The following is a 17,933-nucleotide window of genomic DNA, read 5'->3' as shown; positions in this document are numbered from 1 at the left end:
ACTCAGGATTTTAATATGAATTCAGGTAACCAGGTAACGTGTAAGACATTAAAACAGGAGTAATGTGAGCTCTTATTTGTTACAGCCGATTATGAAGATTTTTTGTTTGTTTGTTTGTTTGCAGATGTGAGACGTGCGTTAAAATAGTCTAGAAAAGAGAAAACGAGAGCACGAACAACCACCTAAAGTTCATGTTTTAACAACAACTTTAGTTATTGAAGCAGAACTTCTTATGACTTCTTTTTCCTGCCACTTTTAAAGGCCATAATTTAGCTCTTTTTATTTTTTATTTTTTTTTACAATTTACCTTCCACACACAAGTTATGCAATACTTTTTATTAGTCTGTCACATAAAATCCTATAGAAATACTTTCAGGTGTGTTTTTCCTAGAACATAATGTAAAACATTTGAAGGGTTGTTGCACGGCACTCCACGTTGTCCTGTGTGTGTCTGATAACTTATATATGTCGAGATTCATGACTTAATGCATGTTAACTTTTATATTCTGCTGTGGTGCATGTCTGTTTCTTTGTCGTTGCCAGCCTTTGACCGCCATGCCGGAATCGAGCCAGACGCCAAGACGCCAACGACCGGACTACCTGGCTGACTTCACCAGCTGCAGCAGCGCGGATAATTCATGCTCGTCATCCGATGAAGAGGAGGAGGACAGGAGGAAAGCAGGAGAAGGGAGAAGCAGAGAAAAGAGAGGCGAGAAGAAGGTTTCCTATGACCTCAGCGAGAGCAAGGAGAAAAACGTGGCCGAGCGCTCAGGTAGGAGGAAAGGAAAACGTCTTTATTAGGAACGTAGCGATTGACTTCTGACAAGGTCCTTGTTTTCATGTTTTTGTGTTTTCTTACGCTGATCATGACATGCGAATAAGAAACCGCAGTTACCAGTCACAGTAGAGAGCTGGAGAAACATGACAAAGTGTTAGCAGATGAGGAAATAAAAAAAATCTATAGACGATCTAATGAAAAACCTAGATGAGTGAACTAAAACTACATCAGATAATAAATAAATATCCAAAAAAAAAAAAAGTGCACCGCTGTTCTGTGTCAAAGCTACCAAATACAGCGTTGATATTCATGTGAAAATAAACCTCCACGGTGTATTAATAATTGGTTTGGGCGGATGAGGTTTTAAAATTAACTTTTCTGGTGCAACAAACAAATAAAGGGTTGGAAGTGAATAGGCCAATAATTACATAAAAAAAAGTATACAGTATAAATCAGTGGTTAAAATGTTTATGCTCTAGGTGGATCTTGCTGCCAATGCTCCGCAGCCATATTTTGAAGGTGAAAATGAGCTGATTTGAGCAGTGTGATTGTATATTTATTACAGATTTTGGACTAATTGCAAAGGTACAGCTTATGCTGTTTGTTTCAACATGTCTCCACCACTGTTAAAAATAAAACGTAATGGCAAATTTCTGAGTCAAACTTTGGGAAGCAGTGCTTATAAGTCAATAAATGACCTGGCCTACAAACACTTAAAAGGTTGGATGAATAAATAAGACGTCCTCAAACACGATTGAAAGAGCACTTTGCTGGATAATCAAAAAACGCACAAGCTATTTCATGTTTCCTGTTTACTTTTATAAAACGCTTTTTAAGAATGACAAGGAAGAAATATTTTCTTTTATGCTTTTTAAAAAATTAAGTCGCTCAAGGTAACACAAATTTCTAAATGGAGACGGCGCAATCTTTCAAGAAACACTCATCTGGCACTTTAATAGGTACACCTGCGCCGTTGGTTAACAGAAAGCAAATCGGCTAATCATATGACAACAGCGGAAGGAATTTTGGCATCACGACATGGTGACTTGCTAACATTCACTGAGCCTTAGAATGAGAAAGAATGGGCATTTCAGGGACTTTTCTCTCAGAAAAGATCCAGGGAGTGGCGATGGCATTGATGCTAACGCACATTGGATATCAGGGGATCATCGAGAATCGACAGACTGGTTCAAATTATAGAAAGGCGACAAAAATACACACAGGCTACTAAAAAACTGAGTACAGTTTACACAGGCTCAACACGATTGGACAGTGGCAGATTGGAAAAATGATGCATGGTTTGATGTAAGCTACAGTAATTAGGTGGTAAGGTCATGATATGGGGTAAACAACATGTGAGCATCGAATAATCGTGTTAATAAAGGTTAATAAATAAATAAATCGATTAATCCTGCTTCGCATGAGCCAAGTTTTCTTGGCACAATTTGCACCCCTTTACCCAACATTATACTTAAGTATTTTTGCTGACTTTATCTGACAACCGTCTCAGCTGTTGTGTCCTTGGGCAAGACATTTCACCCGCTTTGCCTGTTGGCGGTGTTCAGAAGGACTGGTGGCGCCAACTGTATGGCAGCCTCACCTCTGTGCTATGGGGTCCTCTGGACTCGATAAGGCACTACACATACCATATTTATCTGACCACAGTGTATCCATCTTCTCAAACTGTTTTTTTTTTAAGATGATAGTGAGTTCACTGTACTCCAGTGACCAGATCTCAGTCCAGTTGAGCGACTTTGGGATGTGATGGAACGTGAGAGTCACATCATGGATTTACAGCCAGTAAATCTGCAGCAACTGTATGATGCTATTATGTCAATGTGGATCAAAATCTCTGAGGATTTTTATTTCTGGATGAAACCATGCTGGTAATGGTGCGTTCACACCGAACACCGAACGCGGTGGTTAAATTTCCACCTGAACTGAGCGGTGTTTGCCGCTGTGCATTTAACACGCACAAACGGTGACACCGGCTTCACAGCACTTTGCCGCGTCATCAAACGTCTAAACAGCATTCCTTGCTTCATCCCATGTCAAAATAAATTTTTCACATTTTGATTGGAAAAGCTTCGTCTCCGCTGTGCTTCTTCACTGTGCCACAACAACAATCAGTCCCTTGTTTATTTGCTGTTTCGCGATTTGACAGAAAAGTTCAGATTTTTTTTAACTTCAGTGAAAGTCACCACTCTGTTCGTTTTGTGCGGACCGTGTCGACCGCACCACTCTAACTGCACAGATTAGACTGCGGGTTGCTTCACCACTCCTGATTGTGCCTTTTGCTTAGGGATAGTAGGTAAATCACTCGCTCAGACCGCCTCACCCGCGCTCGGTGTGAAACAGTGAAGGGAGCTCTGCAGGAATAAAAAGAGGGTCAAACCTGACACCAGCATGCTGTACCCAGCAAAGTTGCCGATGTGTGTATATATAATCACTAATTGACAACCTGGTTATAAGAAAGTACCTCCTCTTCACATTCTGAGGTTTTATGGAATAACAAGTCTCCTGGTATCATAATAAGGCCAAGAGAAATGCAGATCAACGACACTTAATTTGGTTCTGAACTTTGCCCTGTTGCTTTTTTTTTTAATTTGGACCATCATACCCGAAGTCACCTCGGTGGTCAGCCGCAACTTTCGAACCCTAAAGGATGTGTAGTCCTTTTCTGGTTAAAAAAAAATACTAAAAAATTACAAAAACAAAGAAAACTATTATCTGATCTATTGCAGGACCTTGTTGTTTTTCTACAGTACTGTTCTGAATATGTTTCTTATTCATCCATTCAGACACACTCTAATACAGCTTTGTGCTGTACACACCATTAAGTGGATTTTTTTTTTGGGGTGTGGGGCTAGTTGTATCTTATAATTTATTGCTACGAGTAATTTACTTTAGACTTTAGACTGATTGACTACAAACAGTTCAGAAATACCCTGATGCATTTTACTAGATTTCTTGACAGAAACTGTGAGTTCACACCGATCATTGCTTATACCTTCCCTTTGTGGAACTCACATTGAGTACTCTACACTGCTAACACGTCTAACCTGTGAAGAAAGATCTTTCTTGCAGACTCCTAAAGGTTTGGGTCAAAACTAAGTGGTATCTAAAAGTGGTCATAGCTTCACCCCCTCGACTAAAAGCTCCAGTTACATCTGAGCACGACGGTGTCGCTTTGGTGAGGCTGAGTACAAGGAGGCCGAAACAGATTCTGCTACAAGGGTTTGAGTGGGTTTAGTCAGGGCCGGGTGTTGCCTGTGGAAGAAAGAGCCAGCTTCTTAGTTCAGACATATGGTGAATAGAGGATATGGTTGTCAGACCATGTGGAACAAGTACTTGTCTGAAATGACTGCAGCTCATCCAATGCTGCTGTTGGCCTCTTGGCAGCCTCCTTTACCAGTTATCTTGTCTTTTTTTTTTTTTTTAAAACATGAAACAGCGTTTAGTTGTTTTTATCTTCAACAAAATGCTATGGACTGTTCTCTATTCTTCTCCTGACTGATACTATAAGCCATTTGTTGCCTAGAACACTCTGGACGGGTCACCAGTCCATCATAGGGCAACACAGTGACACACAGAACAAACTTCCATGCATGCAAACACTTATAGAAAAGGTCGATTTTAGAGAGATCAATTGACCTAGCTTGCATGTTTTTGAAATGTGTGAAGAAACGAGAGTACCCTGTGAGAACTGTACGTATGCATTAGGAGAACATGCAGTACCCCGGACTGGGATTTGAATCCAGAACCTTATTGCTGGAAGGCAACTGCACCAAAATGCTGCAAGAATTACGTCTTAAAGGATGCAATTTAAACAGTCTCATGGAAATCGAAACAAATTTATTCTAAAAAAAATAAAAATAGACTGCCAGGTGTTACAGTTGATGTTATTAGTTCTTGGATTTATTGTAAGATCGGTTGAAGATCACTTGGTGATTTTCTAATATGTCCTGATATGGAAAAGCTTCAAACTAAAGAATGGTACAGATGGTGGTGTTCCATCCTTGTAATAAATGGTGCAGAGTCCTTCCTAAATTGCTGCAGAGCAATCTTGACTCAATCGTTTTTCCTTGTGTTTGTTGGCGAAGCAATGTTTCAGAAGCACAGTTGCAGACCGACGCGTGGAGAAAGGGCCAACGCGTTCACTTGAGAACAGTGCACACGCTTTTAAGAGAGGGCGAAGTTAGGCCTGGTGATGAATAGGAGAAATTTGATTTAAACAGAAGCAGAGACCTTTTCGTAGAAAACCTTGAAAATACCTTGAGTGTTGACGTTGAAGCATGCTGTTTTATAGCAAGAGTGATAAGCTTCAAATATTCCCCGCAATTCACAACAGTCACATGTACCGGCTCACTTTTTTTTTTTTTTTTTTTTTTTTCTCTCAGAAGTGAGAAAAAAAAGAGAGCCCTTTTCTCAGAAGTCAATGCACTGACCTTGGCTGAGAAATTCTCCAGTTACATTGTGGGCTTAGTTATAGCACTCAAGGAGAGGAGTCTTGCATTAACCCATTCAATTTTTCACAAAATAAGAGGCGACATCATGGAGAAGCTAAACTTTTTTTGTGAAAGTGTATGCAAGTGTGTGCGCCAGTGTGTGTGTGTGTGTGTGTGTGTGTGTGTTTGCTGAGAGAGACGGTAACCTTGCCAAGTCCTTCTCCATACCAAGCCACCAAAAGGCTGCTTCAACTAAGCTCCATAATGCTCACAGTTGGCACTGACTAAACCTTGGGAGATTCAACAGTCTCTCTCTCTCTCTCTCACACACACACACACACACACACACACAATATACTTGTAAGCTTGCCTTACGTCGGATGCACATTAATAGACGGGCTGATTGATAGGCTGGAACAGTATCCAGGTTAATGTACCGAGCCTGCGAGGGTTTTCGGTTTAATTCTTTTACAAGCTTACGCCTGTTTATCTGATGTGTGCGTCTGAGAGGTAGAGCTCCTTAATCTACCGCCAGACCAGACAAGAGACAGATTTCTGCTAAGTTTCTGGGATTGACTACACAAGACAGCATTGCTAATAACACAAAAAACTAGACTGCTGGGTAAATGTGTCACACTTCGTCTGATGACGCAGGCGCCAAAGTGGGCAAAGCAAACAGGAGAGCTTGAATGCTTGACAGGGACATTGTGAAAAGCGGAGGAATGGAAGGCTCTTTTCTCCAACTCAAACAGACTTTATCGTTAATGTTTCCTCTTTCTCTGCAGGTCGCATGCACTGGAAACCGCCGATCAAGCCTCTCAGAACCAGCACTGCTCCCTCTGTATCCCCAACTCTTTCTGGTCCAATCAGACGTTCCATCTCTTGCCCTCGCTCCATTGCCTCACTCTCGTCACCCAGTGAGATGCGAGCGTTGTCCACCAGGCCGTTTCCCATGGTCCCTTTGGCAACGCCTCTCGCCAGGCCAAGCTCCGCCACACTTCGCTCTCATTCGCTGAGCCGTAGTGGCTCCGCCCACCGTGTGCCTCACAGCAGCAGCCTGGGGACCATCCACTCCAATATGGTAGGATACCCAACACGCCTGCATACAAATTTTAGAAAGTGCATTAAAACTTAAACTTGTTTTTTTTTCAGTGTTTTTTTTTTTTCAATCTGTAAACCTTAATTTTTTCCTGCTTTGACTTATTTAGTATTGTTGATTCTGTTAAACAGACGTAGGGGGTTACTGTGGCCCTTGACGTTCATACGCGTTTTCTCTGGATACCGTTAAATAATATTAAACTAGGCAGGACAACTATAGAGATTATGAACAGTGCAAACAAAATAAATTATACAGGTCCAGTCAAAGGTTTACATCACAGGAATTAATGACATATTAATTTTAGGCTTTTATGTTTGTTTTCTTTTTTGCCTTTTTCCGAGGGTGAAAGGGTACAAAAGACAATGTCAAGGAATGTTGAAAATAGGAATTCTCTGCAGCAAGTTAAATTTTATGTAGAGTTTCACAAATTGACATAAATTAAAATTTATATAAAATCTCAAGTATATACATACCCACAATTGAATAAATTCATTAAATAGAGGCCTAACTCCTCAATTTTTCGAAACTGAGGTTTGACTGGTTGTGTGATGTACAGTAAAGGTGAAATGGCTTTCCATCGTGTGCAGGAAGGCCCCAACTCTCAGGAACGCATTTATTTATTCTTTAAGTATTTCATGCGGTAAGTTCCCTGTTGCCTTGACAAATAGATAGCAGCAGTGGTGCTTCAGGATGGCGGCCCCCACGGTAGGCTTTATATATTTAGATTCATAGTTTAAAGGTTTGAATTTGTCCATTTCACAACCAAAGCTCCAGGAATGGCACCAGGCTAATATCCTACTGAAGATTTACATCTGCCTGGAAACCAACAAGTTTTGGATCAGCTCCTGACGAGAATCAAAAATCCCACCAGAATTTTGCTAAAAGCTTTCTTTTAACAGCTAGATAAGTTTGTGGTATCTTTTGCAGCTTGTGCAGAACTCTGCTGCTCGATTGTTAACTCAGACCCGTAGGCGCGAGCATATTACTCCCATCCGAGCGTCCCGTCACTGGCTCCCTGTGCGCTACAGAATTAATTTAAAGCTTTTGTTATTTGTTTTTAAATGTTTGAACAACCTTGCTCTGCCATATTTATGTGAGCTGATTCAGCCTTACTGCTCACTCCGATCCCTTAGATCAGCTGAACAGTCCCTAAAATGCAAATGCTCAAAGGTGACAGAGCATTTGCTGTTGCTGCTCCTAAATTATGGAATAACTTACCACTGAGTATCAGACAGGCCTCCTCTTTTCCTGTTTTTAAATCTCTTTCAAAAACACACTTTTATGTCCTGGCTTTTAATACACTGTGATCTCGTTGTGTATGGCATTTTAAAATACTGAACATGGTTTTTAGCTTTTGATGTGTGTATATGTTTTGCATGTTTTAAACCTTTTCTTTTCTAATATACAGCACTTTGGTCACCCATGCGGTTTTTAAATGTGCCCTAGAAATAAATAATGCTCATTAATTGATTGATTGATTGATTGACTGATTGCTTGATTGATTGATTGTCTGGTTGATTGATTGATTGATTGATTGATTGATGGTTTATCTTCCTTCTAAACCCCCTAAATGACGGTAAACCTAAAATTGGTAGTGGGTGTATATTTGAGCCTGTATGTATATTTCTCACCCTGTTCAGTTTGGAGAAAATCCACACTAAATTCAAACTGTTGCATTCACTTCTCGTTCTTACAATTTGTGGAAATTGTTTTGTTGTATAATTGTTTCTCCCTGGGAAAAGAATGGCTCAAATGCAACGTTACAGTCGCAAAGTAAATACAACATTCATGTCAAGATCAAATCATGAGTATTTCTCAGTATTGCTCCTTTTAATTTGCCACTGGCATATTTTTAGGGTGACCCACTGATAAACCTGAGGACCAAGGAGCAGGAGGCCGAACTGGTGCGTCACACCCTGTCAGCGCTCACCGCCATGCGGATCAGGTTTCCTGGGAAAACCGAAGAAGAGGCCGAGGCAGTGCTAGATGAGGTGGGTGCAAGATTTCTAATTGCCAGGTCATTTGTTTAATCAAATATTTTTTTCTTTTTATCCCTGCTTTATGGTCGGATAAATAAACACAAAAAGAACAAACAAAAATAAAAAAAAACCGAGAACAAAAAAATGTAAAAAAAAAATGCTTTATGGCCCTCTGGTACCAGGTTTGGTTGTTCTGATGTGTAACTATAATTCACCTCCTCGCCTCACTTTGCAATAGCCTTTCAGCTCAGACTTGTCTTCCCCTGTATTTGAAATGACCCCAGCAACAGCTTGTCGGTTTGCGGGCAGTCCAATTCAATTCCCCACCAGCCCTTTCTATTAATCACTGCCACTTCCTTTAAGCCTGTTGGTAAATTTAATGCTTGCATTTTCATTTAAAACATTAAAAAAAATAACTCTGGGTATAAATGAAACTGATGGGAGAATTGAATATAGCCCATATCGCTTTAGCAGTTTTGGCAGCTTACTGGTTCCAATTTTCTTCATGCATCACAGGACTTGTAATTAAAATAAATTTTGCAAATTTGATGTAGGTGCACATTTTAAACATTTCTTTCTATGCAAAGTTGTTCAAATCAGCTATTAAAAAGTTCAAATATGTGCAAGTTGCATTCTGTTAAAGTTTAATAAAATAAGGCTCCCAATGAAACAGAAAAGCTAATCTTGAATTTTTGACAAAGACACATCTATAATGTAAAAGCAGTGTGAACCTGTCCCTTCGGCTCTCTGCTAACCACCATTGAACATTCTCAAAGTCTCTTCAGTGCCACCTTTCCACGGGGCAGATTGAGCAGAAACCAGCTAGACTTTCTTGACAAAAATAAGTGACAAAAATACCACCAGGAAGCTAAGCTGGAAGAATTTGTTCTTAAGAAGATACATGTGACATATTTGCAAAGAAGCTCACCTGGGCTGCTTCAATTATTTTGTGTCACATTTGAGCTGAAGTGCAACATCTTCTGCACTTGGCTCAATTACTTTTTTCACAAGTTAGAAGCCAGATGCTGCAGTGGCACACCCAGTTCAGGCATCAATTCTGCAGTGGCATTGCAGAGCGAACAAGTAGATTTTGGCCAATAAATTTACCATTAAGGATATACTTTTGCTCATCTCTTTAGTTTTGTTATAAACACAATAAAACCTTCTTAAATTATTACCACCAAAACACACACTTTAGCAGTGCCTGTGCCCAATTTCGTCTTACTCAACAATCCTTTCACAGTGCTCTTTTTATTCTGCTCAACTTTCCATTAGTATGTTTTGGATACAGAACTCCATGAACAGTCGGCTTCATTTTAACATTTCTTTATGTAATCTTGAGAAAATGTATTTTGTGTGTTCACTACTTGTAAGCCGTAATCATCAAAATTAAAACGAGTTTACATTTTTTATTTATATAAACAACTTAATAAAACACACAAATGAATGAATACATTTTTGAGGATTATCTAATTTATTGAAGCTTTACTGTTTACTGAGTTTCCCTGCATCTTCTCTGCATGTTATGTATATAAGCTACATTCTAAGGACGCATGGGACGCAATCAACTTCCATTATTGGAATATAAATTTCTCTTGTTTTAGTTGTGTTTAATTAATCTAAAAAACAGTTTTCCTTGACATGATACTTGTCAACAAAATAAAATAGAGTTTACAAAATGTTTCCATGTCTGGAGACAGTCTGGGTGTGACAGGGCTGTGAAAGACGACTACCACAACACCTGTACAGTAAGGAGGAAACACACCTGAGAGACTGCACCTATTCAGCTGACTCCTTACCTCAGAGGAGGAGTGTTCACCTATTTTTTTTTCTTTCTTGTATTTTGTCCTAATTTAACGTTGATGTTTCATTTGGGCCTAATACGTGTTTGTATCTGAGTAATTGCCTTCCTAATTCCCTATCAGTCACTTAAATTCTCTGTCTTTTGTTACACCCGGGGATCCAGAGAGAGAGGAAACGTTTCATGTGTGTTTTGGTTGACTGCAATTTGTGCCGAAATAGAAAACGATGTGGCAAATTGGCTCACATCTTGCTGGGTAAAATCATGAGAAATGTAGCAGGTGAAGTTGTTATTGTTTTTAAAAAAATCTTTTTACAAGGCTGTTTCAGAGACTGTTGTATTGTGAGGATAAAAGTGAAGGTATAGTCTTTGGAAAACAAATGTCCCTGCAATGCAAAACTATTGAATTCCAGCTGCGCACTAGCAGTTAGGAATAAAACCTGCCAAAATACCTTCTTTTTTTAAAATAAATATTGGAAACCCAGTCATGTGTGGATTTCTGTGAGTGAGAACAGAAAGGTAGATTGCGCTGGAGCTTTTCGCTGTGAGCCCTCTTTGCAGGGGATCTAGCACCCTCTGTGACATAAGTACACTAGTGGGGAAGTGCTGGTTGAGTTAACTCAACAACAGCAGCATTGGGTGACGGTGCAGAGTAATTCTGATGCTAAAAGGAAAAAAACCTGCACAGCTTTTAAGCATAACAAACAATACCAAAACGTTTTCTTTTTTTCTTTTTCAGCGTAACCTCCATAAATATGATTTATTTCCTGAGATTTCAACGTTTCACTGGGTTGCTGTAGCGAGAGCCACTAATATAAAAGAGAAAGTTTCTCATTCAGATGCCAGGAAGGAGCCTGACAGGCAATTTTATAAAGGTTAACAATGCTTTAAACGCTTTCCTTTGATTGGAGTATGAAGACAGGGCTCTGAGAGCATTAACAACAAGATAACAAGACGGTTTGTGATGCACTGCAGTAAACAGTCTGTCACCTTGTACCTTCCTGCGTAACCTAGTTTGATGTGGCAAATATTGTGCAAGCAACCCTGCGCCTAATGGCCCTTGTCATGTTTGAACATGGAACTCTATTGTAACAAGGACCGATTTGAAGAAGGCATGGAGCGATTAGATTAACCAACACCCTAACCGAGCAACGCTGAAGATTTTAGGGTTTGATTGGTCTTCTAGAAGGTGTCCATAAAAGAAAATATTGCATTCATGTTTCTAAAACGCTAAGGTTTTTTTTTTTGTACAAAAATATTTAGCTGTTTCTTAACCTGATGTTTTGCTGGAGAGAAAATTATGAATACCAGCAGTCTCTAGTAAATAACTGTAGAAAGATAAAATTGACTCTCTTAATTGTTTTCTCTCTTGCGTCTCTGCTTTCATGTAAACAAAAGTGTGTAGGAACCTTGAACATTCAAAGAAGATGGGGAATGTTTAATGCAACTGGAAGTTTCCATCTCATTAAATGGTCTTTGATAAAATATTTGCTTTTTGTTTGTAACAAGCATTTTCAAAGCTTTAACACCAGTACTCACTGCACAGATTCTCGACAACTGGAAATACCATAAATCAAAGGTGGCATCTTATTGGTTGGTGAAGCTGGACTCGACCAAACAGAGGAAGGTGAGTCTCAATGCAGAATCCGAGTTTGTCTTGGCTTGTGTTTTATTGATTTTGTTTTAATATAAAGTCTATCTTTATACTGTTATATTTATGTTCACATAGACCAACACGGGGTAGAGAATGATAATTTATTTTAATTTTTTTACACAAATGAAAATCTGAAAGGTGTGGAAAATATATGTTCTTTGCTCTGATTCCACTAAATAAACACCAGTGCATTTATTTGCCCCTAACAGAGTTTACCTAATTGCTAAACTGAGTCCCCTTTGTGCCTCAGAGGGATATTTGAGAACAGTACTGAAAAACAGCAAAATTAAAAACCCAAGAAACACGGCAGACAGGGAAGACATAAAGCTGTAGGGAAGTTCAATGCAGGGTTTAGGGTTAGGTTGCAAAACAATATTCTAGCTGTAATCATCTGACAGACCATGGCTCACTCTATCACCTGAAAATGGAAAGAGTATGTCACAACTACAGGCCAACCAAAACATGGCCGTCCAGCTAAAGACATGGCTGTCCACCTGACTGGACAAGCAAGATGAGCATTAAATTGAGCAGCCAAGATACCTTTGGTTACTCTGATAGCGCTGCAGAGGGTGGAAGGACCACTTCACAGGACAACTACTTGTTCTGAGCTTCTAAAATCTTTATAGATTAATGGCAGTATATGGGCCACTGTTAAAAGAAAACCATGGGCAGCCCCTTTAAAACTCAATCTGCCTGTACAAGTGGTGAGGGCGACAGTTGTAGCAGAGGTCCCCCGACAATTCTCTCCCCAGCCACCCTCTGATTCTCATTGAGGGAGTCATTCCCAGGCCAGCAGTGATGCAGAGTCCCTCCAGCAAGTTCTGGGTCTGCCCCAGGCCCTTGTCCCAGTGGGACGTGCCTGGAAAACCTCAAGACGCCCTGGAGGAATTCAGATCAGAAGTTCGAACCACCTCAACTGACCCCTTTTAATCTGAAGAAGCGCCATATCTACCCTACGCTCTCCTCAGATGACAGAGCTTTGCACCCTTTCTCTAAACCTGAGTCTGGGCCACCTAAGAGGAAACTTTACTTTAGTCGCTTGTATTTAGAGTCTTGTTCTTTGGTTACAACCCATGTCTTGAGACCATAAACGAGGGTTGGAAGGTAGACACGGAGGGAAATTGAGCTTCCCTTACTGACCCGCTCTTTCTTCCCTGCTATAAACCAGTGGAGAGCGTATCTTACTGCTTACAAAGCCTGAATCTGCTGGTCCAGCTCTCAATCCAGCTGGCCGTCAGTCATGAACAAGACATCAAGCTGCTTGAACTACTCTGATATGAAGGGAGCGGGCCACCCTTTGATTATCTAGATTATATCCTCAGACTTAAAGAAGCCAACTCTCGTCCCATCTTCTTCACAATTTGGCAAAAAATTGTTTTACTTGGGGGGAAGTTCACCTTCCAGCAGGACAATAACCTTAAAGATACAACCGAATCCAAAATAAAAGGATTTAATCAAATCACAGTAATGCATTGCAAGACCAAAATCTAATTGAGAATCTATAACAAAATGCTCATCAAGATATTGATGAACTAAACAGCTTCGCCAAATTAGCTGAAGTTTGAATAAGAAACCCCAAAACAAGAGATGACTTACAAAAGGAAGGGACTAAAGATGGGAAATTTAAAAATAAATATCTAAATTTGTATTTTAATGATTTTCTATTACTTGGGAAAAGTTACAGAAGCTTGTTGCAGTCAAACATGATAGGAGAAGCAAAACAATGTAGGTTTGTATCTTTTTAGGGATATTGAAGATCTCAAACTAGGCTCCCTAAGAAGAAAGCTAGCTCTCGGTAAATTAAGCATTTTTTTTTATAGCAACTGTTTGGTGTCTCCAGCCATTAAGACAATAAAAAGTTTGGAATTAAGGCTTATGTTGTTTATGTGCCACAATTAAGATCAACATGACTTTTACTGTTCACAAATCTGATTCTCTTGACATGATATTAATTTAGGATTGCATTAGTTAAGCAAATATGATTCACCTAGTATAAAACTAAAACTTTGTTTTAAAATCTGCCATTACCTATTAAGTTATATCATACAAAGTTATTTATATATTCGGTTCGATTTTCAGCAAGTTTGATGCTTCACTTTTGGTCAGAATCTATTGTGGCTGCTTTAAAATGTTTTGGAGAAACACAGTTTCCGAGTTTTCTGTTGGCGGATTAAACAAAACGGTTTATTTTGAACTTTGTCCCAGACACATCTCTGTGAAATAATGCTTCATTTTTTTTAATGTTAGGCCTGAAAGAGTTAAACGTGGGGCACATTTATCTTTCAGACACAATTCCCCGAGATAATGCCTTCGTTTTTTGATGCTAGGTCTGAAAGTGTTAAAAATGGGGCCAATTTATCTTTTGACGTCTGTATAAATGGCCTGCCTTTGCTGTCAGGACTTCTATACTGTCGCCCTGCACAGAATGGACGTTGTTAAAACCAACGAACATGACAAAATGTCAAGGCGCCTACCTATTTCTGTGAAAGCTTTTGAACAACTTTTAAAACACAAAATATAATCCCCAAATCAAACTTTAGAGGAGAAAGAGAACAAAAAAAAAAAACCCAACCAAAACGGAAACGTGACAAACATTAGGATCATTACCATGTCAGACCATGGGAGGTAGATACACCCAAAAAAAAAAAAAGATGTAAACAAAATAGAAGAGGGGACAAGACGTGAACTAGCATCCAGTAGGCGTGTCAGTAATGATGTGATCTCTCAGCCGTTGCTTTTTGCACCGCTGTGCTCAGCTGTGGGCCTCGGTGGCGTGAGCTCATGTTTATTTGGAGTGAAGCAGCCTAATGAGCAGCAGGCAGAGGTCAGGAACGTAGCACCCACCGCTCTGCCGTCTGATTACCATACCAAAACATATCTGTGTGTGTTTACTCATCTATCAGTTTGTCTGAGAGCGCCTGCATGCCCCGTTCGCCTCATGCTGCTGTGGGGAAATCTCACTTCTTTTGCATCGAAAACAAACACACACACACACACACACACACACACACACATGCGCGGATACACAGACGGACAAGCACTTCAGTAATGAGGAGCGAGGAATCAAAGTCAAAAGAGCCTCACACTGCTCTGAGCTGGGATAAAAAGGGGAAGAAAAGGGAAGAAATAGAATGTTGTGAGGTGGGAAGGGATAGGAAAAAGGAAGAGGGGGGGGGGGGAAAGATGGAAGGCTGGCGCAGGTGTCTGTAGACCGCCCGGGAACTTCTGACACGTTATCTACAAGACTGACATTGGTGCAGCAATTAGCCCTCTCCCAGGCTCTCCACTGTCTGCCCCAATGGTTTCTGTCCTGCCTGTAGCTCAGCCCCACACACACTCGCACAAAGGAGACACTGGCTTCATATCTTTGCATGGAGACTTCCACAAAAGCACTGACAAAACTGCTCAAATAGTCCGTGCACAGTGTGCAATTTTCTTAAAGTTTTTCTTTTGTTTGTTTCTGTTGTTGAATATGCATTTTTCGCCGGATTTATTCATAAATGCAAGCTTGCTCTTTGTTGGTGAGCAAAATTTCGAGCCTCTGTGATTGCTAATTTCATGGTAAGATCAACAGGAAAGACAAAACAGGACGAAATTACAATTGGAAGAAATGCCAAGTTCTGCATATAAATAAGAAACGCCATTATTATTTTTTTTTATTTCAGTAAACATGTCTCTTGTTAGCACAACTTTGAACTGAAAGTGACTTTTTTTCCCCTTCGTCTCAATCTTACTTTGTCGGTTGCCTCAGGTTTTGGACATCGTTCGCACAAACGTCCGCTCAGCGCTGCAGCGGATCTGGAAGGAGCCGGATGTAGAGAGCCTGCACCTCTATCGGCTTTTTAACCGCATCTTCAACCGATTGTTGTGGAGTCATGGCCAGGGCCTTTGGAACTGCTTCTCCAACGCCGGGTAGGCCGGTCTAGAGCTGCGTCTATAAATGAGTTTCAATCAATATGACAAACAAATGGGAGGCAAAATCCTAAAATTATACTGAACAGAAAACCGGTGGGAGTATTCCTAACACACTGTTTTTCACAAGTTTTGGCACCTGTGGTAAAAATATTTAAAATTATTTAATTTTAATTCATCGTAGTGTAAAAACAAATATTTTTAGTTTAGTAAATTTTTTCAGCAGGACACAGACAAAAAATCCTCCTTTAAGAGATATTTTTCTGCCTCAAATCGTGGCACTTAGCTTTCTCCTATAACTGATATTTGACCAGTCCTCTTTGCAGAGTCTCTCTAAATCCTCCAGAATCTAGGCTAATATCTTGTGCACTCGTCCTTTTATCTCACTTCACAAGGATTCTGTATTATTTCAGCCTTTTGAGTCTGGAGAACCATTTCTCTGTTAATTTAGCCATACTGTAAGTCTTGACGAAGCCCCCATTATAACTTTCTTTCAGTGTTCTGGCAGAGGCCACCAGATTTCAGTTTAAAATTTCCCAAGTTTCACTAAGTTTTTATTACGCCTTGCACTCTAAAAAGACTCCCATGCTCTTTGCAAAAGAAAAAAGCCCACAGCATCACATGTCCGCCACTATACTAAACATAAGAGCTTTAACATATACAGTCATATTCGAAAGATTAGAGTCTAAGCAAAACGTCAAATTGTTTCAGTAACACATTCTACTAAAATAAACACATTATATGGATTAATTACAGAATGATGCATTAAAGTCCCCATTTTGTTAATGACACAATTTTTTTGCCAACATATAATGAAAACACTACATTTAAGATTAAAATATTACATCAAACAAATACAAAAATACATTTTGAATCTAGAAATGTGGGTTTAATGAAAAGTATGTTTAATACATGCTTAACGGTTGTTATTTTCAAAAGGTACTTTTAATCTGACAAATTAGCTTCACTAGAACCAATATTCTAATTTACTGAATATGACAGTACTTATCCTTTATTTCAGTCTAAATTCAAATAATACTACTAATAATAATGCACTTTATTTGAAAGCGCCTTTCACAGCACCCAAGGAGGACATCATACAAATTCAATAATATATTAACAATAAATCATGATGAAAAACAACAGACATTAAACAGTTTCAGTAAACAGCTAGTTATAGTGTGTAGGCATTTTTGAACAGGCGCTTTGATCTCATTTCACCAAAGCAAGCAGACCCGACTAAAAATACAGTAGCATTTTAAAAACTCTACATGGCATGGTGGGACAGACAAAGTTTTTCTTGAGATGCCTCCTGAATAATCGTTTAACATGCAGATAGTGTGTAATGGTTGTTATGGAGACTTGGTCCTCAAAATGCCGGTCTCTGCTACAATGAGCTTTAGAAAACAAATGTTCTCCCTTATCGTGCTCGTCACTGTGGGTGGTAGCAAGAACGCTGGCTCCTTGTCCACTCTTGTTTGTCACCAGGCCCAGTTGTTTAAACTATTTAGTACACAGTCTGGCTTTAGAAACGGGCCTGTGTAGATGACTATTTTCTTGTTGTTTACTACCGTACTTGCTTATGAAGGTCAACGCACATGTCCATTACCTTACCGACTTGTTCTCTTGTTTTAACCCGTTTTGAGAGTAGCTAAGGGAAATGAGCCTTTGTGTCACGTCAAATTCACACATAAAGAAAACAGGAAATCATAAACTGTTAATTCAAATGTCAACACTTTGTTCAGCTTAAAAATTGTAAAGTATGAAAAACAAAAACATTTGAGATACGTCTGTTTTATGGAATTAGTATGAAGTGGTTTAGATATGAGATGAAATGGGGTGTATTCAGTGTGATTTTGAGTGATAACTTTTAGCAAGACCAAACAAACACCAAAAAGAAAAAAGAAAAAAATGTCTCAAAGGATTTACATCCCTTGCAGTCAATAGAAACAAGTGTGTTTGCACTCCAAGCCAATTACCACTTTATTCATTGCAGCACTCTTCCATCTCCATAACTAAAGTCTCATACCCCATCTAGGTTCACCACGCATGTCCTCCATTCATCAATAAACCAGCTTTTACTGACAGCAGGGACAATTTGGCATTTCCAGTCAATGTGACTTCAGAAAAAAAAAAACACTGGCTGAAAGATGGAGATGTAGAGTGACTGACAGATCAAGCAGACCCCACTGCACTTTCTCCACTTAAACCGGGCCTAATCAGGGCTTATTCACAGGTGAGAGCAGGAAGAAAGCGAGGGGG

The 17,933-nt window shown here is 39.6% G+C and overlaps 1 protein-coding gene across 1 annotated transcript in view; it reads left to right on the top strand.

Moving 5' to 3' along the window:
- The window catches only part of LOC105928638 (tubulin tyrosine ligase-like family, member 7), a 56,116-nt gene that overhangs the window by 24,833 nt on the left and 13,350 nt on the right, over nt 1-17,933 (top strand). Inside the window, exons 7-11 of the mRNA XM_036141665.1 lie at nt 544-772; nt 6,012-6,307; nt 8,182-8,316; nt 11,652-11,732; nt 15,511-15,671. Coding sequence (XP_035997558.1) covers nt 544-772; nt 6,012-6,307; nt 8,182-8,316; nt 11,652-11,732; nt 15,511-15,671 — 902 coding nt within the window. The remainder of the gene's footprint in view (nt 1-543; nt 773-6,011; nt 6,308-8,181; nt 8,317-11,651; nt 11,733-15,510; nt 15,672-17,933) is intronic.

This window comes from Fundulus heteroclitus, chromosome 9 (assembly GCF_011125445.2).
Source record: "Fundulus heteroclitus isolate FHET01 chromosome 9, MU-UCD_Fhet_4.1, whole genome shotgun sequence".
Classification (NCBI taxonomy): domain Eukaryota; kingdom Metazoa; phylum Chordata; class Actinopteri; order Cyprinodontiformes; family Fundulidae; genus Fundulus; species Fundulus heteroclitus.
This window is presented reverse-complemented; position numbering and strand designations above follow the sequence as displayed.